The sequence below is a fragment of the Microplitis demolitor genome, chromosome 5, assembly GCF_026212275.2.
Source record: "Microplitis demolitor isolate Queensland-Clemson2020A chromosome 5, iyMicDemo2.1a, whole genome shotgun sequence".
In the NCBI taxonomy this organism is placed as follows: domain Eukaryota; kingdom Metazoa; phylum Arthropoda; class Insecta; order Hymenoptera; family Braconidae; genus Microplitis; species Microplitis demolitor.
Window position 1 is genome coordinate 6075128 of NC_068549.1, and position 25901 is coordinate 6101028.

Sequence of the window (25901 nt, forward strand, 5' to 3'; positions counted from 1 at the left end):
CGACTAGAAAAAAATGGTAAAAAACAAAACTATATTAATAATTAAATTATTAACTTTAAACTTATGATGGCAATTAATGGCACCAAAAAATACTAAAAATAAAATAATCATAATAATAATAATAGTAAGTAGTAGCAGTGACGATTATGTCAGACTTGTAAAGTAAGTCTTATATATATAAGTAAAATGAAAGAACAAAAGAAATAATCACGTAAAGACCTTATGAATAAATAATAAACAAACACTAAAAGTCTCGGTATGTTGTGATAATAATAATAAATAAAAAAAAAAAAGAAAAAGAAACGAAAGCACATAAAGTGTCTTACAAGGTACGGATATCGATCGTAATCGCGTGTTACATATATATATATTATCTTTTTGTTATAAAACCAGCAGTGACGTACTGACGGTACTGTAAGTTATATTAAAAATAAAAAATATTGTATATACTTATTACGGACAGATGTTTAAAAATATTTTTTTTTATTTATTTATTTAATTAATTAATTAAAATAATTCAACGAAATTCATTTACGAGAAGGGTAAATCCTCTTCTGGCGACTCGTCATGATATTCCTCGTGGTCGGACGTATGTCACAAAACGTCATTCGCTTGACGTGAAGTTAAACCGAGGCTCGGTGATAATTGATCTTCGTCAACACTTGGATTTTTTGGATCTTCGTCTTTCCATTTGTCCATGGATCGGCGTCTTGCGTTCATAAAGAAATTACCGACGGTCGTGGGTTCGAGACCCAACTGCCGCGCGATTGTCACTTGCATTTCTTTTGATGGCCTTTTTGTTTCCTGTAAATTATTTTATTTATGTATTATTATTCCATAACTTATATTGATTTTATATGAGAAAATAAAGTGGGGCAGAAATTTTTTTAAGAAAAAAAATTCGAATTCTTTATCATTCTGAAGTCAACCGACGTCTAATAATTTTTGGATTACTTTTCAAAGCAATAAATTACAAAAAAAAAAATTTTGAAAAATTGCACCGATAGTTTTTTAAATTTTCTACACGTGCATATTTTTAGTTTTTTTTTTTTGTCATTTATTTGTTGAAAAAAAAAAATCCGAAAATTACTAATTGTCTGCGGACTTCAGAATCATTATTTTTTTTATATAAAGTCTGGAAAAATATGGGGCAAGTTAGTCATTACGAGCGCAACTATTTTAGAATTTTGACAAAAAAATTTTTTTTTTTTTCCTTCCATTTAATCCGTCAGCTTTTCCTGATTTGTATTAAAAAAAAAAACTTTCATAATAAACGCGAAAATAAATTTGTTTAAATTTCGAAAGGTTCGTACTATTTGTAGTGACCAACTTATCCTGTATTTTTCTAAAAGACTAGATAAACATTTACAAAAAAAAAATTTCCTTGAGAAATTTATTTATTTTTTGTTGTTTTTTTACGGGGAATATTAATAATAATAATAGTAATTGTTATTATAATTATAATTATTATGATTATATTTATAAATAAAATGGATAGTGTCGTCATTGTTGAAGGGAGGACATTTCATTGGAACAATGCAGACATACAATTGCCAGCTGAAATGTTGGGTGTAGGTAAAAGCTACTCGCGAAATTATTCAACGACCGATCGATACTTGGACTTGTGCTCGACGTACTCAATTCACCTATCGAAAGCTTTGTTCTATTATTTTTTATAAATATTTTTTTTTTTATTTTTATTTATTACTTTTTTTTACCATCGGTATTTTAGATATAAATAAAAAAAAATTATATGAATGCAACAGATTTTTTTTTTTTTTTTTTTTTTTTTTATTTAGTAGAAGGACAGTAAGATGATATAAGAATAAGTATTTTTATTTAACGTTACTGTTAGTTAGTACTTGAGGGTAAAATTTAAACGGTGGCATTCATAGTTAGAGTTTATATTGATTTAAATGATATTATTTATAATAACTATAGTCTTGAAATTTATAAATGTTAGTTGGGTTTTCAATTGTCATGTATTTTTAATTTATCATTTTGTTTTTATTACACGTTAGTGTGGGATAATGCTTGGGTTTATAAATTATAGTGGCATAAATTAAACTGTAGTTTCAATTGGTAATGATGTTTAGATTTTTGTGACGGATAATAATTAGTTTATGTGATTTTTAATTTTTTGAGGCGTTAACGCAAAATTTAATGTTGAGTATAAAATTTAAAAAAAGTATAGGAATTGACAGAATAATAAAAAGAATTAATTAATGCATTTCAAATAATTTTTGAATGATCAAGTCACCAAAAAGTTCGACATGTAGAATTTCGAAATTTGAGACAGATTAGAACTTCAAGCTGAAGTTTTTTTGAATCTTTAGAATTTAAAAAGTGAAAGAAGTAGATTTGAAACTTTATGTGCAGTAGACGAATTTTTATTTAAATGAGAACGTTTTTGAAACATAATTTTGAAGATATTGACTACATTTTTCCCTTGTTCGGAAACAGTTTAAGTAGTCGATATATATCTTCAAAACTGTGAGTTCGAAAAAGTTCTCATTTGACTAAAAATTCGCCCATTGCACATAAAGTTCCAAATTTATCTTTTCCTTTACTTTACATTTCTAAAGGTTCAAAAAAACTTCAACTTGGAGTTTTTAAAATATCTTTCCAAATATTGTGTTATTCGAAAAATTATAAGATACCTTTTTTGTAGCGCTTTAAATTTTCTACAAAAAAGTTATCTTATACTTTTTTTGAAAACTTGATAGTTATTGAGATATTTTAAACTCTAAATTCTAAGACTTAGATGTAGAAATTTTGAGTCTCAAATTTTCTAAATCTTTCAAATGATGGTAAATAGTAACCTAATTAATAAATACGTGATTTCAAAAATACATTTACAGTTATGCCTTGATAATGTAGAGGTTAGAGTCGACGGTTCAATTCCCGCTCGCGGTAATTTTTTCTAAAATTCGTTCAAATTTCAAATAAAACTGTCAACTGCCAAAAAGTTACTTCGTAAAAACTGTCTCGTACATTAATAATTTTTTGAATTCCACTAGACAAAAATGATTAATTTTAAATTTATATTCATAATAAATTTATAGTTACATATTTTAAAAATATCTAAATAACTTTAACTGTAGAATTTATTCAACTAAATTATTTATTTAACAAAATCTACTTCAAATAATCCAATAATTGTTAATGCATAATGTTGACCAAGTGAATCAATTAATAATGAACTTTTATGGAACTTGTCTAATAACAGATTCATGTTATATATGTTTATAATTTATAAATTAACTTTTCTGACCTCTTTTATCGATTATTATCGTTATCATGGATTAATTTACTTCTCTGTTATTATTGATTCCATCTAATAACTGAGTTATATTAAAGATAAATGTTTCATTACAGTTTTGAATACTTGTTCTCCATAAATTTGTTATAAAACAGAATATAATGTCTTAGAAAATAATGAATAGTTAAAAACGAAGCATTCAAATATTCAATTTGAATAATTTGTTCAATTATTATAACATCAAATGTCGGTGTTACTTTTGGAAATACGCGACTGTCTTGATAGAAATCTTTGGAATAGTCCAAAAAAAAAAATGCGGTTTTTATAAAGAAGAAATATATTACTAAAGATTCAGTCAGATTTTACGAATCAAAAAATAAATTATATATATATATATATATATATATATATATATATATATATATATATATATATATATAGATCGTAAAATACACAATAGTCTCTTATCAGTATCACCAAAAAATCAAAAAATTCATTAAATCATCAGAAAATTTTGAGTTCGCGGTGTGATGTAATTTGGTGTGAAATTTTTCAACGCTGTCGGTGTGAAAGACCCAACGCACGGTGTTAAAATTTGGCCGTTTAAATTATAAAGATCACACCACCAATGGTGTGAAAATTACTTTGATAGATAAGACACACGACTAAACTAACACCCGCAGTGGTGAAAATTTTAACACCAAATCACTGACACCACACTGCGGAATTAAAATTTTTTAGTGAATGAGTTTCGTGGTAATCACACTGAATGGTGTAAAAGATAACACTCACACCGTGTTAAAAATACACCGCTTAATATTTCACACCTAGGACACCGTGTAAAGTCCTTGGACCATTTTAACACAAAAAATTTTTAATAGTATATATATAAAAATCATGAAATGAACTTCATTCACTTTCATTCTTGATTATTCGCGATTTTATTTGGACATTCAAGGTAAAAGACCTAGTACATGATCAGGGAACTAATATTCGATCACTCTATGTATTTGTATATCTATACTTGGTAGAATTCAGTAAATATATATATATATATATATATATATATATATATATATATATATATATATACAAATAAATGAGTGCTCGGGTACTAGTTCCCCATCGGGTATTGGATCTCTTACCTTATTTAAAAAATAAATGAATAAAATTAATTGAAAAAATAAATTTAAATACTTTATTAACAAGATAATAAAGTAAACACTAAATAATGATAAAATTATTTATCAATTTATATGAATGAGCTTAATGTAAAGACCGATGATATTATTAAATAATTATTCAAATTTATAAAATCGTCAGTTAAATATACACTAAATAAAATGAATTAAAAAATAAGTTGATTGCTTGCATGCACGAATAATCCACTTGAGCATTGTTTAGGAGTGTGCAACAGGTGAATGGAATTTCGAGACTTGCGCAAGATAAAAAAACTTTTTAAATCAATAAACTTTTTTTTATTATTCTGTCTTTCCTATCGGTTAATTAAACTTGAATAAATTTAATTATAACAGTCATGTGATAGTTGTAATTATAAATAATAATAATTAATAAAGAAAAATATATATATATATATATATATATATATATATATATGTATGTTTATATATACATATATTATTTACCTTAAAAATAGCCTGTAGAGTACGGCGCTGAAGGTCTGTGAAAACCAACCGCGGTTTCTTGGGTGCGGGCTGCTGATGTTCGGCCTGACTCGACATCTCGTCTTTCCTCTTGCATGCTGTAATTAATAAATTTATATATTACAGTAACAATTTATATGATAAATAAATATTTATAAAAGAAAATAAAAATATCCAAGTTGTGATCTTTACAAAATTACACTTAATTTATTCAATTGATAATTTTTTATCTAATTTACAAAGTTCGCTAAGATAGAGCACATTTTTATTTTTTTATTCAAATGACGTTCGTAAATTTTTTTTTTCTCGAATTTCGGGATGTCCTAAGACTATAGAATTTTTTTACCAAACGTCAGAGAAATATATTTAATTTTTAGCAAAAAGGATTCAGTAAAAGAGTTAATTTTTTTTTTTTTTTGAAAACTAAATAAAATTTTGAGTTTTTCAAAATTTCCTGGACTACTCGATTGTGCCCCATCTTCTTCCCGATATTTTTGGTTGCCAAAAAAACCCATTTTTTTTCATAAATTTTTTTTTTCTTACAATTAAATTCCAACATCTTATTCATATATTTATATATGTATATATATAAATATGAGATTTGAATTGCTGAAAAAATTCTGCGTTCAATGAGTACCAACATCGATATATTACTAAAAATTTATTATTAATTAACGTAATTGTTGATTAATTAATATGATAATTATTATAAATTTATATATTCAAATATATTGATGTGGGTACTCAAACTAAAGGGAATTTCGTCTACTCCAATTAAATCCGTCTTACGTAATTACTTATTATCACCACAATAATTACGTCACAGATCTATTAATTACTAGTATAATTATATTATTTATAATTTCCGATATCCTCTCAATTAAATTGATAGCATCAAATTTTCAGATAATAAACGATATTACTGCCAAATAAGCAATTTATCAATCAAATTTCATTTTGTCAGCCAATATTTCCACTTCCGTTAGTAATAAAAATAAAACGAAACGTTACAAAATTTACGACCGATTTATTAAACAAGAATTTATTGGACCCCCCCCCTCCCCTCCCCCACCCTAATAGATAAAAAAAATTTCAAATGCCCGAAGAAAAAAAAAATTTACAGCAATTATATTTTCGGAGTCAAAAAAATGATGAAAAAATAAATTATCGCAAATTACATATAAAACATACAAATATATATATATATATATATATATATATATATATAGATATATTCTAATTGAAAGTATACTCACTTCCTCGTTGTGGAATCTGTGCAGCTGAAAACAAAAAGAAAAGCTAAATTAATTTTATTATTTCTGACGATAATTTATTTGAATAATGAAAATAAATAAATAAATTAGTAATAATTAAATATATTGACATCGGGCATTATTTGCATTAATAAATACAGATACACATTTAGAACATAAACATTTACATTAATTATAAATAATTAGGTTGCATAAATTAATTCCCAACTTGAAACTACAGTCATTAACATTTCACTAATAATGTAAGGGGCTGCTAGCTGAAATAGTTTTTTTTATGTTTCTGTTGGGTTTTTATTTAAATGTTAATGTTTAATGTTTATTTGTTTTTGTTGTGTATGAAATATGTATATTTTTTTTCATGCACAGAAAGGAAAAGTTTTCTTCACGTAAAAAATTTTCACTCTCCCCAAGAAAATTTTTTGCATCATAAATTAAAAAAAAAAAAAAACATTTCTTGAGATGAGATAAATTTTTCCTGCTCTAAGAAATCCTTTTTTTCTATGTATTACTTATTCTAAAATTTTTTTTTCTCCAATTAAAAGTAAAATTTCGATTTATTTATTTATTTTTTTTTTTTTTTTCGATATCAAGTTCAATTTTTATCTGGCCGTCTATATTGTGTACAATATTCTCTATACGTAAATTGAGTGTCACACTGATTCACATTGTACGACGATTAGTGACTATAAAGCTTTTTATTATACTTTTTTTTCATTTATTCGTAACATAGATTCATTTCAATAAAATCGCTTGATAGTAAAAGAAAAAAAATCCGTACGCCATTTATCCGTTTTTATATTTGAAAAAAAAAAAAAAAAAAAAAAAAAAAATTACTTTTTTAAAATAAAAAATATAAAATTTATGAGATGTTACAAAGAGATAATCGCAACTGACGCGATCGATTTATTAAATGTCTTTAACTATAAATTTAAAATAAAAAACGAGTAACGTTTTTTTTTTATATATGAGAATTTAAAATTGGATTTTATTAAAATAAAATTTTAAAAGTAAGTTAAAGAAGGCGAGTAGAAAAAGATATCGAGCTTGTGGTATCACAAATTCTATATTGTATGGTACTTTGTTTAGAATAACTCAAAAACAATAGCGCGGTTTGTTGTCACGGGTTTCTACGGCGTCACGTGCTCACCATAACTATATATGGCTTCGTATATATTTTTTTTTAACTTTGTTTTACTTTACTTGTAAACCGTATGATTACAAAGTCAGATGTTATTCTGATGGAAAAAGAATAGTAATGGTTAAAAAATATAAGAATAAAAAAAAACTTCAAACATTTAAAAATAAATCTCTATATGCATGATAGTTTTTTTTTATTTGTAATACATTTTTTTAGATTACTTTAATTTTAAAAAATCTGCATTTATCTAATGGAATTTATAACAAAATCAAATAATACAAAATTTTGATTTTCAACTTTGACTTTTGCGACATTTCGTATGCAGAAGAAAAAAATATTTCTTGGCTCGATAAAAATTTTGAATTATAAAATGAAAACGAAAATTTCTTGCGGACGAAAAAGTTTCGTGAAGAAATTTTCTTCGTCCTATGAAAATTTCCTGAAGTTATCAGACAATTAAAAATTTTTAAATTTTTTTTTCAACAAATCGTTTGCCAGAAAAAAAAATGCACATATAGAAAATTTAAAAAACTATACGTGCAATTTTTTCAAATATTTTTTTTTTAATCATTTTTCGTTCCAAAAATAAATCCAAATTTATCAGACATCAGATAACTTCAGTATCATTTCAATTCATAATGCAGAAAATTTATTGGAGCAAGTAAAAATTTTCTTGGGGCGAGTAAAAATTTTTTTCATCAAGAAATACATTTTTTCTGTGTATGAATACCAAATTTTGACAAAACAAAAAAAGCTAAACCATTATATCTACCAAATATATAGAAAACATAAATCACCGAATTTTTGACGGCCATTTTACTCCGCGTCCATTATCGTTTTTTTATTTATTTAAAAATGACCTGTAATTTTTTTTAAAAAACCGAAAAAACTTAAACAAATATAAGTATCAATGCTATCGTTAATTACAAGTACAATTACAATTTATATAAAACGATATTTGTACATTAATAGTTGAACTCACCCTAACCTACTTTCTAGATTTAACTAAAAATTTAAAATATTTATCCGACTGCCTTCACTGACATTTAAAATCCTTCAATTTGATCCTCATATAATTTAAATAATAAATAACTATCTCAATTAAAAATTTAATAACTAAATTACTCCATAATAATATTATCGAAATATGATTTTAATTTTAACCACTTTAGTCTATCAACATAAATGTTAAATGTTGATATTTAATACATATTAATTATTTCAATTCTCTCACTATATAAATATTTAAATCTGTTTAATTACTTGTATTGTATCGAGTTTAAAAGTGTTAGTAAAATATTACTTGAGTTTTAAATGAGTAATCATATATATAGTGAAGTATATATGTAGTGAGATTTAATGATTGTTTATATTATTGTTTACATGCTTGTCATTACATAGGTATCGTCTAAAAGGTAAAGGGTTTCGTCTAATGGGACAGTTCTACCTGCATTACTGCCATATTTAATCGCTTATTAATATTATTATTTAAGTATTAACTATTAATATTATTATATATCATATCAAGGGTTTTAAATATGCGAGGTTTGTCTGCCAAGGTGTTTTATGTTTTTTTTTTTTTAATAATTATTATTACCAAAATTTAACCCTTAACGGTCACATGGAGTCCCAAAGGCCCAGACAATTTTAAACTCAAAATATCTCAACAGCTATCGCTTTTTTTTTAAAATGTCAAGATAACTTTTTTGTAGAGAATTTAAAGCGCTACAAAAAAGGTATTGTACAATTTTTTTGATAATTCAATATTTACGGAGATATTTTTAAAAAACCAACACTTTTTTATTTATAACAGGAAATTTTCCGGTTGATGTAAAAATATTAATTCATGTTTTTACAGCTGATCGAAAATTCTTGAGTTTTATAGAACCCTTGTTATCATCATAATTCACAATGGAAATGTGACAGTTGAGGGTTAATATTTTATTTATCGTACCAAGATGCTCACGTTCAATCAGCATTTTATTTGAAATTTTTTGTTCTAAAAATAAATATCTATTACATATATTTACTTTTAGTAAAAAAAAAAAAAAATATTTCTATCCTGTAACGATATTTTTGCTTGCACTATAATAATGATAAGTTCAAATATTTAGATCGCAAAAAAAATTTAACTTGAATCAAGAATGTTTTTTGCTTCAAAATTGACTTTTTGTTCCAAGTTATTCTGGTTTTTCAATTCGAAAACATGTTTGCTTTCATAAAAAACGATGAACTTCTTGGAGAACTATTTAAGAATTTAAATCTCAGTTTAAGAAAATTTATTCTCTAATCAAAAGTTATAACCCGCTCGGTATTGTATCATCTTTCTGACATTTATGACGAGCGGGGATGATTTGGACGAAATTATATAATTTTCTAACTAATAGCACTATATTATTGTCCCAAGTATTTCATTCTCTTGATTCAAGGCAGCACTATCATACTAATACGTACTATCTAGCTTCAATTAAAACAATGACTCAAAGTTACTCAATACTTATGTTCAAATTTAGTTTTTAAAAAACACTGACTTAAGACGGGATCGAACTCGCGTTTTTTGATTTACAACTCTTGTCTACGATCCACTCGGCTGATATACATCCGAGATACTAGAATATCTCTCTAAACTTGAATTAGTGAAAATAAGTTAATATTCACTAATTCAAAGTGCAAATCGAACCACTAATTCCAAAAAGTGGTTCGATTGGCTCCGAATAAGTGAATATTCACTTATTCATGTTTGGAGAGTGAAATTTGAACTATAAATACTTCGAAAACGGTATCGAGCTCTCTATTGTCCATGGTTGGAACAGTAAAATGGGGGTATTTGAAAACCAAGAGACTGACTTTCTTGAACTGAGTTCTTACCACTCTTGTTTTAAGTCGGTAATACAGTTGGAACAAGAATTTGAATTTCAATCAAATAAATTTTTACTTAAATCAATTTTCAAAAAATTTTTCTTCATACCAAAATTATTGGGTCAAGTAATTCTTCTTGATTCAAGTGACTTTTTTTGTGTATAAATATTTTAAAAACCCGTATTGTTTATAAAATATATCGTAGATCGGAAAGATTTATCGTTACAGGATATTCAAAAAATGTTTAATTTAGATGGGCCAGTTGATTTACGGCCATGCGTCTACTTGTTTTTAGCCCGGTGGCGTTTTATTGAGAAAAAAAAATAGTCTCTCCGGCCGTATATGCATGTCATCCCCCCCTCTTTTTGCTTTTAATCTCTCAACCGATTCCCAGTTTTCTTGTTCATTTATATATTTGTTTATATATTATAATTGATTTTTCCAACGTCTCATCCAGACAACAGCACAGCCGATGATTATTAACTCGTCGATGTATTTCAAATTTACTTAACCATAATTTTCCTTATTTTTTACTTCATTATTATTATAATTAGTCTATTAAATCTACTTAAAAAAAAAAAAAGAAAAAAAAAGTAAAGTAGATTGGAAAAATTATTTTTCTCACTGAAATTTTTTGGATGGCGATCGACAAACGAGGATGAGATCGATCTGAAAACTCGAGTTTTACACACACTTATATATTAATAATAACAAATTAATGTGATTGGTTTAAAAAAAAAAAATATTGTTTTTTTTTTTTTTATTTTCAAAATTTATTTTTCAAAAATAAAAAAATTATGAGAAATGATTTTTCTTGGGGTGTATATAAGCATGAAGGAGGTGGTTCGTACGACGACACGGAATTTATTCTTAGTTCGTTATTGATTTTCGAGAGCCGATGGCGAATCGAATGTGGGTCGACGTGGCGAGTTTCCACGAGAGGCAAGAAAAAGATAGAAGTACTAGTGATATAGACTGAGAAAGAACGAGTGAGAGAGATAGTCATATAGATATAGTTTAAGAGAGTGAATAAAAAGAGACAGAGAAAGAAAGAGAGAGAAAATAATGAGAGTAAGAGAGAGAGAAAGTGAGAAAGAGAATACATCAATGACGATATATAAAATCAAGTTGCTCTTGATAAAAGGTAGAGCCAAAGGTATACAAGGTGTTATGTATATATACATATATAGATATATATATATTTATTATATCTCTTTCTCTAGTCTCCTATCCGCTCTTTCTCTCTTTCCTCACGTTGGATGTTAACGCGAATGTTCACAAAGCGAACGACCCGGACGAATTTTCGGTTGGCTGCCTCCCTCAGGAGGCGCGAAAAAGAGGTGCCGACTGAGGACGCAAGAGTTCGCATGAAATACATCGACATTTTTTTTGTTCCTAATTTTTTTTAAAAAAACTCTTTGTCAGTACTCTGTCTGTCGAAACACATGACGTTAATCGTTGGTCTATTGGCCAATTTAAATATATAAAATATTTTTATAAATTTAAACGGGGACGATTAATCCTGGAACCTGGTGATACTGTTACTAGTCCGGATGCTCTGTAAAATTTACCGGATATGAAATCCTTGAAGTGAGTGTCGATTACAAGGGGGAAGTTTTATATGGTTTCTCCAGGGTTAATCGCACCATATGCGAGCCAGGACGATGACCCGGACATTTATTAATTTTTTTTAATTTTATTGATAATTTAGAAGACAGACAGAGGAGTCGAGCTCTTGCCCGGATGATCGGCTCGTTTTTTTTTTTAAATTATTTATTATTTTTTTTTATTTATAAGAACGTTCTGATTATTAGACTTGTTAATTATTTCCATGGAAATATATGAAATTTTTTTATTAATTAATTGCTTTTTTTTTGTAATTAAACTAATTATTTATTGACTTCGAAGTGATTTTAATAAACAGCATAAATAATTATATGATCCTGAAGTTAACAGGCAATTAAAAAAAAAAAACTAAAAATATGCACATGTAGAAAATTTCAAAAACTATATGTGCAATTTTTTAAAATATTTTTTTTTTATAATTTATCGTTTTGAAAAAAATCCAAAAATTATTAGACGTCGGCTAACTTCCGTATCATATAACTTTCGATAAAAAAATTAATCGTTTAATTGAAATTTTTTTCGAGTATTGAGAGTAAAATAAATTTATTGTTGTATAATTAATTTCATGTTTATATATTTCTATATTTTTAATGAACAATAATGATAATAATAACAATAGAACGTTCTTAATAATAAAATAGCCCGATAACTATGGACAGTTTCCGTTATCCGAGTTTCCAATTGTTTTGAATTTAGAGTGTCCCTTAGTATTAAAACGGTCCGGAGCTTAATCATTACTATAATAATTATTTTAATTATTCGTTAAAAATTTACACTGAGAAAAAAAATTTTATTTACAAAAAAAAAAAAATTATTCTTTTAAGCTAGTCAAATTTTTTTATTATTTAAAATTATATATATTTAATATATCCAAGTTTTTATACATTAAGAAAAATTCGTAATTTTTTTGAAATCTCCAAAAAAATTTTGATACAAAATTTAAAAAAAAAAAAATTGATTCGAATTAGTGCTAAAAAAAAAATAAGTCGAAAATTTTTGATAAAAAAATTTTTCAGCTAAAGAAAATAAAATTTTTTTTTTCAGTGTATGGCCTTATGATCGTTTACACAAAACATTAAAATTTAATAAAATATCAAAGATTTACAAAAATTTATCATCGGCAATAAAATTAAAAAAAAAAAAAGTAATAAAACTTCTCAATAAAATGCCTCCGTATTGATAATTAAAAATTATCAAAATACTCAATCAAAATTTAATAATCTCGATTTATTTATTTATTTATATATTTATATATTATTTTTACTTAAACGCATATATGAATCTAAAGGCTGTATGTAAGTAAAGCAGCAGCAAATAACTTTAATTACGTATATGCGAGTAAATTATACTAGTATACGAGCCATATACAAGGAATTTTTACAATGAACGTGCAGTAGGAATTAAAACGTCGCCGATTCGATTATAATTTTAATTAAAATTCATATATCGAAATTTAAATTTTTCTACAATGATTGGATTGGAGTTAAATTTTTTTTTTAAATTTAAAATTGTGATAATTACAAGTGCAGATGAATCAAGACCGAGGCCTGCAGTCATGATACATTTATAACAACAAGTAATAAAACAATTCAAAATATAAATATATAACAAGAGCATAATTAATATATCCGATTATAATACAGCGTACGTCTGTACTATACTTAGATATTTTTAATTATGTCTTAATTATCAACCCAATCATTTATTTCAACTTAATATCATAATAATAACAAATAGAAAATAAGCTGACACTCGATGCACTCGAATTAATAATTATCGAATCAACAAATCTGTTGAATTAATCGAATCTGCGGCGTTTCGTCGATTATCAGGTCTCTATATTTCAATATCGAAATAAATTATAATTAAAAATTGACTGACTAAATTATTGTTGATTATTGAGTAATTTTTTGTCTTATGACATTTGACCCAATTAATTTGTAATTTTATTGAATTGATGATAAATAGATGTGATTAATTGATAAGTTATTTTTACAAGACCTGAATCGACGGCGATTGGAAATTTAAATAATTTGATATACTGAGTAATTATATATTTAAGTAAATAATAAAGAGCAAAGAGAAATATTTAAGGTTTTATGAAAAATATATGGATGAGCGGGGGGAAAGCCACGAATTACATATATATATATATATATAGAGAACTCGGGGGTAAAGACACTGGGGCATAATACGGAATTTTGGAAAAAAAAAATTTTTTTCATTTGAAAATTCGAGTTTTAAAGATCTAGGGTATAATGGGGCAAGTCGGTCACTCTGACTCCAATTTTTTTTTGTTGGTTCGAGATCTGTTTCTAAATTGGGGAAAACCGAAATAATAATTCGGGATCAAATAAACCACAAAAAAATTTTCTTTACTCTAAAGTTTTGAAAATTAAAGGCGACTAATAATTTAATCAATCAATTATCAAATATTCATTTTTAAAAAGTTACATCTCATAAAAATTTCACAAAAAAAAATTTTTTTTTATTTTTAACACAAAAATTTTTATATTTTTTTGTTAATTCAAAACTTTTTTTTTGGCTCATTTTACCCCAGCTTATTTATTCCCGTTCCCCAATAAACGAAAAAGAATCTCAAAGAACTAACAGCAAAAAAATCGCACTACCAAGTGCCCAAGATACCCCAGCCTACACATAAATAAACATTTCAACAAAAAAAAATATTTTTTCTTCCAAAATAGTGTCTCATTTTCCCCCTACCGCTCTCTAAATATATAAATATATAATATATAAAATATATATAAATATATGCATAATTCAGCAAGAAAGCTGCGCTCGGGATTTGTTATTTAAAAATATATATATATTACCAGTCACAAATATATATAACGAATCAACATAATATGTACTTATTATATAATATGTATATATATAATAAAATTGTGTGGTAACGTCGTTAGATCGATCCATCCATCAGTAAGTTAATCAAACCATTATAATGAATCAAAATATACAATACAATATATATATATATATATAAATATAAATATAAATAGAAAAATGTTGTATGTTTGTTTGTTTGTTTAAATATTATATCAAAACTAATAAACAAAAACAATACAATATATGTATATACATGTCAATAAATATACACATATATCAAAATATTAAGTATGCAAAAATTTTAAAAATTTTTTTAAATACTAAAAAAAAAAATGATGTTTAGATATATGTGTAATTTTGCAATAAATGTATTATGATTCATTGTTTATGTATATATAAAATAAGTAGTAATAATAATAGAGTAATAATAATAATAATAATGTAATAAAAATATTGGTAGTACATGTGGATTATTATTTAACGAACACCGAAACTGAGAGACTCACAAGCAGGAAGAGGAGGGTGTTTTCCTTCTTTTAGAGTTGACTGATCTCACGTTAACATTTCGCATCTGGCAGTCTGCAATGCAAAACACATTGGAAGATTCAACAAACCGACGGCCTAGGGGGGATTATTTAAACGATATACAAATTTAAAACAATTATTATTACTATTTTTTATAAAATATTCATAATTTTTAACTTCAGTCAACCATAGTTATTTATTTTTAATATTTATATTTCTTCTGCTGGTTGCACTGATGTCCTTTTTAACTTTTGGCCTGAAATACTCTGTCCCAAATACAATATTAACATTTCTTTAAATTTTTTATTACTTTTTTTTTTGGACTAAGTTCAGGGATTTATATTAATAATTATATATTAATGTTCTGTCCATAAGTCCTGTTATATCATGATGCTCTTACCGGTTCAGCCAACTACGAGTCCACTCTAAATTCTAAACTAAATAATATATTTATTGAGCTGGAAAAATAAACTAAATATCACGATACCAAAATTATATATGTATATATATATATATATATTAGGAGTGTGCAAATAATGACCGAATCAAATCGCATAATTCTAATTATTCGTAACCGTTCGAATTACTCGATTTAAATCGAGAAAATTCAAATTAGCTTTCAATTTTATTTAACAGAGAGCTTAGTTTTTCAAAGTTACCAAAAGTACACAGAGAAATTATTTTTTTTTTAAATGCTATGGTGTCATAGTAGTACCGAACCATGCTGGCCACCTATTGTAAACTTGAATAAACACATGCAGAAATTACTGTGTCATAGTAAAATTTCCAAAGATTACAGAAATTTTTTATGTAGTCATCGTTGAAAATTTTACTACGGCCATAGTAATTTTTCCATGTGTTTATTTAAATTTCCGACAGATGGCTAACATGGTTCGGCATTACTATGACACTAGCATTTAAAACAAGAATAATTTCTACGAGTAATTATTTCATAGATCCGTGTCTCAGCTCTATTTATTTCTGACATAAATTTGAATGATTGAAAAAATATTAAAATTTTGAATCATTCAAAAATAAATTTTTGAATTACCCGCTCTACGAATTAATCGTAAACTTACGAATAATTCGTAAATTCGGACTAATCGCACACCCCTAATATATATATATATATATGCATCATATCACCAAGTTGTAATTAATTTTAAATTTTTATTTGGGGAAATTTATTGTTGCAATAATATATAGATATATATAAATATATTAAATATAAACATATATATGGTGATATTATTATTAATCAGCGTCATTGGGCAACGATGCATAATTTTCTATTTACCATATAAACAATAAATATATTATCTCGGATGATAAAATTCACAATATATTATAAATTATAAATTCAATCGAGCATCTATGTAATTAATAATTAATAAATTGGAAAAAAAAAAGAAAAAAAAAACCAATGAAAAAGTATTTTTAAGAGAAAATTTGAAAAATGAAATTAATTAAAATGTTATAATCAAGTTAATTGGTTTGATGAATAGACAATGATGAGTCATGAGTGGTGGGTGGGTGGGGTAGTGGGTCCTCGGCGGTATATTAAAGTTACGTGTCAATGCTCACTGAGAATGCTGTGATTGATTTATCACAAATGTGAGCCAATATTTTAATTATGCCCACCACTCCCTTCACCCCTTTTATCAACCATACTGTTCTCTCTTTCTCTTTTACTCCCTTGTCCCAACAATTAAATAGTCACACATAAATGCTCGATAGTTTCGTTATTCAGTTATCTTAAGCTGCAAAAAAAATGCGTTTTTATTTCTCAGCGTGCCTTTGTCCCTCTGTGCACATTATCTATTTTTGACAAGGAATTTATTTATTAGGATCAAAATGAGGATTCTCTATCAGGCTCGTCGTTAAATCAAAATATGCGGTAGTTTTTCGCAGTTCAAAACGCGAAACTGCTACTTCCTAAACAAAGCTAGAGACGATAGAAAAATTGAATTTTTTTTTTCTTGGGTAAAAATTATCCAGGTGATGATAAAAATTACTGTCATAGGTAACACTTTTTTGAGCTCTGTCATGTTAATTAAAAAGTAATATTTTAACTGGGGGAAAATATACACAGTTAGAACTTTAGTGTTAAATTAAACACAAATCGTGTGGGGCAAAGGGTCTACACAAATTTTAGTGTTAATTCAACACATGAAGTTTGTGTTGAATTAAAACAAATTTTATGTTGAATAATTGAACACAAAATCTGTTATTTTGACAGAAAATTTTGTAAATTTAACAGACTTTTCGTGTTAAAATTAACTAATAAATATGAGCACATGACCTAACCAACTCAAGTATACTGATCTACCCTTAGTACAACTTATGTCAGTTTAGCAAACAATTAGTTCGATTTTCGGTGATTTTTATAAAAAACGGAGCTACGAATTATCCTCCCGTAAAATGAGAATAAAAAATCATTGAACCTGATCATAAAAATATTAAAGTTATCTATGATTTTATTTAATTGTAAATCAATTATAATCCAAGTTTCCTTGCAGGCAATGCTGCTACAATGCTTTGCTTGGTTGTAGTAATGAAGAAACGCGCGGGAGTGTTTAGCTAAACAACACAAATTTTGTGTTAATTTTCGAATAACACAAGAAATTTGTTACATTACAGATTTTCTAATCATTTAACATAAAAAATCAGTTAAAGTAAAATATCACAAACGGTTTGTGTTGAATTAACAGACTTCTGTGTTGAAAATCAACACAAAAAATTTAACCAATTAATTTTTTAACACAAATACACAAAATTTCTAACTGTGCAATAATTATTTTACTAACTTTTATCGTAAAAAAATTTTTTCATAGATAGAAATTGTTTTTACTGATCACTATTAAAACTTTCAGTCTCATTTTTCGTGTCTTAATTTTATGATAAATTGATCGCACTAATGACAATTTTATAAAATGTCACTCTACCTCCTACTTTTTTTTCTAATTTTTAATCACCGGTAATTCGATTTTAATTTATTATTTTTTCACAAAAAAAAAAAAAAAAAAAAAAAAAAAAAAAAAAAATGGGCGAATCGTAAAAAATCTACTTGAATACTTTTTTTTTTTTTATAAATCTGTTTTTGCGGTATGACAATCGTTAGCCAATCAATTTCATATCATAAATATAAATTCAAATTAAAAAGCCATTAATTAAAAGTACTTTAAACAGTAGATCAAAAAAAAAAAAAAAACCTTAAATTGATACTCGAATGAACGCTTCAGAAGAATCGGAAGAGTAAACAAAATAAAAAAAAGGAAGAAGAAGAGAATTGAGAGCCGACTAGTTATGAGCCTTTGATCACGAATTAAAAGCCCAAAGTCGACATCCGTGGTGACGCCATTTCTTTTATAATAAAAGCTACCGGGTACTGATGTTGAGTCGGACGGTTCGTTAACCTGTCTACTGCATTTATTGGTCTAGCCAAAGGAGTATCGGTAACGTATCGAACAAACCCTTAACCATTTACTTGTTTTATTTTTAAATTTTCATTTGCTATTTACTTATCTCCCTTTTTTCCATCCATCTATTTATTCATTTTAGTTAACATTTTTATTTTAAAATCCCTTCAGTCTAATTTATCCAATATGAAAAGTCATCGGTTCTCTCGTATCCATCGACGTTGATATTGACTACTATCTATATCACCAATACTATATTACTTAAACCCATACTACTTCTACCACTGCAACTGCAACTATTTTAGCATCAGTGACTTGTATTTTGTCGGCGGGATTTTTAAGCACGAAAAAAGAATACAAGTAAAGAGTAAGAGAGATAAAATGACGAGATGCACTTGCTTTCATAAAAATATATATATATATATATATATATATATATATTTGAAAAAAAATAATGCCTCGCTCGGTACGAGCTAAAGCTTATAATAAATGTTTGAGAGGCGGCATTTAGATACAGCTTCTAGCCTCTTTCGTTGTTGGGTTCGATTTTGTCCAAATATAACGGTTAGCTATAGAGAAAGGGAGGGAAAGAGAGAGAAAGATTGAGAGATAGACAGACAAATGGAGGTAAAAGAGTAAATTTTGAGAAGGATAGAAAAGCTTTTGGGTAGAGACAAGTGAGAGGGAAATATTATCACGTGAGAGAGCAAGAGAAAGTTCGAATATTGGAAAATGCCGAGTCGGAGCACAAGAGACTCGGAGGTTCGATATGCATATAAACACAATACCTTCCCTCCCATCTCGTTGGACGTTACTGGTACTCATATATATATAGATAGAGGTAGAGGTAGAGGTGGGTATGTATATAATAGTAGAGTACAGAAAGGTATAGATATATATTAAATAAACGGACTGAACGTTCACTCTCTCATGGTATAAAGTGTAGTAGTGAGTGAGTTTCTCCTACACGGCTGTCGACTGAGTCTAGTCGGAATATCCAACCCCCTGACGGTGAATATTTTATATATGGAAGAGTCGAAGCTAATCCCCTGAACGTTTTCTATCGATGCATGTTACGAAAAAAGAAATATAAAAAAATATATATATATAAATAAAAATAAAAGCTAGTACACATATTAGACTACCGATTTATCCGCTGAATCATTGTCATTTTTTTTTCTTCTCAAAGTCCTAATGCTGACTTATTTTTTTTTTTAATCTTTAAAAAAAATATTTAAAAATAAATAAAAAAAAGGAATAATTTATAATTTAATATGGAATATGAGATGACGTTTATGGGGATCTGGGGATTGATGGATATTTAATTATAAAATAAAGATGCCGCGCCTTGCATCGGGCACGCGGCATTTCAATGCCTGTGGCAAAAACAAATAAACGTCCGTAGTATTTTATATATATATATATATATATACGTATGATGTGATGTGATGTGTGATATGATATGAGAGAACTTGTGATTATTATTCATTGTAATTGTATTATTAAATGGTGAGGATAATCTATGATAAAGAGTTTGCTCTGTATGACCAGAGTTTTTCTACTTTTTACGGCACTATTATTATTAAATGCCTGCATAATTTATTTTTTAAATGAGGGTCTTTTTTATGCGTTTTTAAATTACGCGCCTTTTAGATATAAATATTATCATCTTTTACCAAATCAATTACAAAAAGAAAAAAAAAAAACTAAAAATATGCACATGCAGAAAATTAAAAAAATTATATGTGCAATTTTTTTATTTTTCATAATTACGGTTTCTAAGAAAATCCAAAAATTATTAAGCGTTGGCTAAATGAGATCATGTAAACGTTAATTTTGATTCGAAGAATCGGTTTTAAGTTTAAAGTCATTTTATTTATAGATATAGTTATATATGTTGAGGTATATATGGTACATGGGTTAGGTAGAAGTATATAGTTGAATTAGTTATTATTTATGTGAAAGTAACATTTCGGTGTAAGTTAATGGTTGCAATGCAATCGATCGTTATTAAATTACATCGAGAGTATATGGGTCAGGTTGTACGTAGGTTATTTTAACTGAAACTGGTAAAAAAAAAATAAATGATGCCAATGGTGCGTTAAATGGGTAAATAAAATATAGATATGGATTAATTTATTAAAAGAAATTTTCAGATCTGGAAAATATCGATTTTTAATTTTAAATAAAATACGAAAGGGAATTTTTAATATTTTATATTTAAAAATTAAATATGTAAATGTATGAAGGTATTTATGAATAATTACTTTGTTCAATAATTGAAGATGGTCATGAGCTGCGCGAATAATCTAAAGTATTATTAATGGAGTTTGGATTTCGATTTGGAAATTTTTTTCGGTATCTCATTTTTAGAGTCGGATATTTTTTGATAAGACAGTGAAGTCATTATTTTACTGTGCATGTATATAGTAACTGGTAGTTGAAGTTTTCGGAGTCCCAACTTTCTAGAAAATTTCTATGGGTTTTTTATAAAATTTTTTAAACGATGATTTCGCTAAAATATCATGGCCTCGATTGACTTTCGTTTTAGCAGAGGCTTATGAGTCCCGATTTTCTAGAAAATTTCTTAAGATTTTCTATGAATTTTAATTGGACCCAAGTTTACCCTACATAATTTTTAAATTCCAATAATATCTACTAGGTATTTTTTATTAAATTTTTTCAAATCTTGCTATTGAGTTTTTTTATTTTTAAAACTTATTGATTGAAACACAAGCATATTTTCAGAGCAAATGTAATAAACTTCCACGACTACTTTATTTAAACTACTAAATTTTTTAGATGGGTCATCTTACCACTCATCTTACCACTTTCTAGATATCTATCATTATTATTGCCTCTTAGATTTTTATTCTCTATCAAATTTATTAATATATATAAATTTTGAAAACAAAGAAATTCTATTGAAAGAAAATCTTCAGACAATTTTCATATCTCCGAATTATATTTTCTACATATTTTCAAATCCTTCTTATTTTTGTCCTCTTTCATTTATTAAATTTTCTACCAATTTTCCGCACCTGCTTTAAGATTTTCCAAATGTGGATTAAAGCTATGATATTTAAAATTAAATGAGTGATATGTAATTTCGTCATAATTTTCGAATCATTTTCTATTCACTTACGACAACATCGACTCAAGTATATTAGCAAAGATTAGAAATATAAAAATTTTATTTCAAGAAATCGGTAATTAAACTTTCAGACTATTTAAAGTCTGAATTTTTTATCCGACGAACTCATGAGTAATTTGCTCGGAATAATTAAATGCTCTGCTAAGATAATTGATATTCTTCTTCATTATTAATAAATACAAGATAATATAAATTAAATGCAGATAATCTATGACTATTATTATTATGTGGAATTACAGAATCGATTTTCCGAGCATTTGGTTCATGTAACATCCCTTGTTTCCCTTCGTATCCCATATATGGGTCATTCCTCTATACACTATGGAATTCCATTGAATTATTCAACGTCAGCATTTGTAACGAATTTAAAATAAACATACATGTGTATACATATATCTTTATTATTTACCACGATAACAAGTCTTTCAATCGACTAACAACATTTTTTATTCGAAAATAATTTATTTTTAATAATTCGAAAAATTATCATAAAGAAATTTTATAATTTATCACACGTAATTAAAAAATTTAATATTCAAAATTTGAACCGAAAATTTATGAAAAATTCAAATTGTCAGTTTTCGAATTATGCGATTTTGATTCTAATATTCGGTTTGAATTTCAACTCATATGTGATAAACTATAAAAATATTTTTACTATAATTTATAAATAATTCGTACGTTCATATTAATCACCCCCTCCCCCTAATATGCACTAACGCAAAAAATTGAAGGAACAGAAAAATTTTATAAATTTTTAGTGATTTTTAGAAGGCTACTTGGTGCTCGATATCGGAAAGAATAATTATTTTCTTCCATTTTTATGTGCTAGCATGATTTTAGAAGCCTCGTCTATCGTTTCCATAGAAAATACAGACTCAATACAGACTCAATACAGACTTGGTGCTCAATATTGGGAAGAATAATTATTTTCGGTACATTCTTATCAAAATTTTTCAAAAGCTCCGACTACTGCGCAAATATCAGAAATACGGCAAGACAAAAATTTCTAAATTTTTTTTTTTCTGAAGAGCCCACGCACCGTGGAAAAGTTTTTTCAACTAAACCAATGCATAGGTCGTTTATAAAATTTATTTAGCTTCACTTTGGCTTTTTTTTTTAACTTCGTAAGACCATTTTTCGCAGAGATTATCAGCCTTCAAACAAAAAATTACAGTATACACTGTAAAAAAAAAACCGGGGAACAGGCGTCGTAGGTGTTAAAATTTTCGGTGTTAAATTTCAACACCGAAAGCAGTATTAAAAAAACACCGTCGAAGGCGTATATATTCTTTTCTGGTGTTAAAAAAATTTCACAGTGTTAAAAATATTTGACTTTGTCAATATTTTTACTTATTCGATCACTACAGTTAAAAAATATTTTCATTAATTAATTAGATTATTGGTGATTGAAATGCTGGGTGTAAAATTGTGTAATTTTTAAATAAATTACGTATGACATAAATAATTATTCAAATAAATCCATAACAAAATTTAAATTTCCTACAGATGATATTCATTAAATTTATATATTTTTTTTTCCATATAATGCATTTTTTCCTAATTTCTATACGTGGAATTTTTTTTACACCGATTTAACACCGCCAAATTACACCGCCTACACCAGAGTTATTACATTTCAACACCACGCGGTGTTAAATTGAGTCCATTTTTTACACTGCTCTTTTTACAGTGTAAATACACATAAAATTTACACTTGAGTAATGTTTAATAATAATAATAATTAAAAAAAAAAAAAAAACAAAGAGCCTTGTGTCTTACGTCATATCAATATTAAAAAAAAAACAATAATAATGATGATAAAAAGAAAAAAAAAATAACACAAGCCGATAGAAGGGTGAAATACACCTGTACTGTAGGACTCAGGGGATAGTAGAGAGGAAGAAGAGAAGCTTCAGCACGTGTGCGTCGTCGAAGCTGCACCCAGATCGTTGAGGGTATGTACAACCCCTAACCGTATGTGTATATTACATACGGATAGCTTACATACTCATGTACTTCAGTACATATATACTAGCTAGCTCTATGTATATATATACATATACATATATCTATCTATATGTATGTATGTGAAAGCATCGTGAGAGCTACACGAGAGATAGCAGAGGCAACAGAGCTTCAAGTGAAAGAGAATGAGATAGACAATGCAATGCAACAGAGAGCACGCACCAACACCCGCGTCTTTATACCACCATTCGAAAAGCCACAACGTGAAAATTAATAAAGCTACGATTAATAAAAATTTCACATTTTTCATATATCGGAAACGAGGTGCCGCCTCACACCCATCCAATTCACCCAAACGGTATTTTTTATGTGTAAAAAGAATATAGATACATAAAAAAAAAAAGTTGCATTTTTTTTTTTTTTCACTAGTTTCTTGTTGAGGGATAAAAATTATGAAATTCCGCGAATGAGAAGAATTTTGCGGGCTTTTTATATATTTTTGTTACTGCCGCTTAACCAAACGATCTATATATGTTTCATGTTGCATACTATGCATATATACATATATATGTGTGTATATACGTGAAAAATAATGTATATAGTGAGAGAAAATTGGGAAGTACACTTTAAACTCGCTTAAGCGTTGCAGCCCTTGTAAAAATACACTCCCTTTGTGTGACGTAGGTCTCTTGTTGGCTGTCCAGCGATACGTAAATGGCTCTAGAGGAGAAAGAGATCTATAGGTATAGATATAGATATATATATGTATGTATATATGTGCATCTATAGTCAGGGGCTGAGAGAGTGACAGGGTGTGACCACTTTCAGCCGAAAATTGAGTTACTGATGATATCGGTAGGGAGGTAAAGGGTTCTCACGTTCTCTAGTTACAGTACCCCATGCTCATATATATATGTATACGTACATATATATGTGTGATGTATAATGCCCACCTTTGTATCGTATTGTAAGTACTATAGGCTATCAAGTCTATGTCTATCTCGCGAAGTAGTGAATATCAACCGCGTAGCAGACTCTTGGTCTATACTAAAACGTCTTCATAAATTTCGATTATTTCAACGAGTTTTATTGCCGATTATTGAAGACTTTTCAGTAATGTCATTTGTCAATGGTACGATTATTCGAAGAAATAAAATTATTTAAAGTATTTCTTATATTGTAAATGATATTTTTTTTTGCGGTATTTATTGAGAAAATAAACCAAGATAAGATTTTAAGAAACTATTTTATGATATTATAATCCAAATTTTTCACGATTACAACTTAGACAGATTGAGTAATAGTACAGCAAAAAATTTTGAGCCCGCGATGTGGTGTAATTTGGTGTTAGACAATATTTGAGGTTTTAACACCGGAAAGTGTGAAAGAACACACTGATACTGTGTTGAAAATCAACCACTTAATATTTCACACCAAGAAAGTTCGTCACCGAAGAAATAAGAAAATTTAGGCTTTTGATTTCCCGAGTCAAAGGCTAGGGCTGCCATCATACTTTAAAATCGTGTTCTATTCCTTGTAACGCACAATATTTCCCATGATTTCCTGTATCGAAATTAGGGACTTTTAAGATCCAGAACCAATCAAAGTGAGATAATTCGATCAATAGCGTTTTTTAAATTAAACTGCCGATTTGAAAGCAAATTTTAAAAGGCGCAGTTTATAATCTTTCTTAAGAAGGTTTATTTTTTTTTCTCTTACACTCAAGTCCACGAACACTATCTTTGTCGCACTTGCGCAGTAAATGGTAACTCTGGCCGAGTTTTTCTCTGGAGCAACCGAATATTATCAAAAAATTAAAGCGCACTTCGCTAGATTAGACATTAGTGTATCAATGTGCAATCTATAGTTCATATTTACAGATTTTGTTTCCGAAAAAAACTCTGCCGAAAATATATATTTTTTAAAAATTTCAGTAATGAGCTGTCACATATTTTTGTACTCTCAGAGTTTGTTTTTACTATTGACACAATTTTTCAAATTTCATTTTTACATTTTCTACCCTAAAGATTAAATTGATTAACTGCCTAAATTGTATTGATCTGAAATCGGGTTGTTGAGATGAACTGCAGGCATCGAAACTTCTAATATCAATGCAAGTGATAACAAATGATATATTGCATACCTAGGGAGAAAAGTAGGACATC

The 25901-nt window shown here is 27.2% G+C and overlaps 1 protein-coding gene across 1 annotated transcript in view; it reads right to left on the bottom strand.

Annotated features, from left to right (window-relative positions):
* Positions 1-560: 560 nt before the first annotated feature.
* LOC103574465 (hepatocyte nuclear factor 6) overlaps positions 561-25901 on the bottom strand; it is a 50371-nt gene continuing 25030 nt past the window's right edge. The window contains exons 3-5 of the mRNA XM_008553915.2: positions 6183-6206; positions 4909-5024; positions 561-804 (exon numbers count right to left, since the gene is read on the bottom strand). Coding sequence (XP_008552137.2) covers positions 595-804; positions 4909-5024; positions 6183-6206 — 350 coding nt within the window. The 3' untranslated portion in view covers positions 561-594. The remainder of the gene's footprint in view (positions 805-4908; positions 5025-6182; positions 6207-25901) is intronic.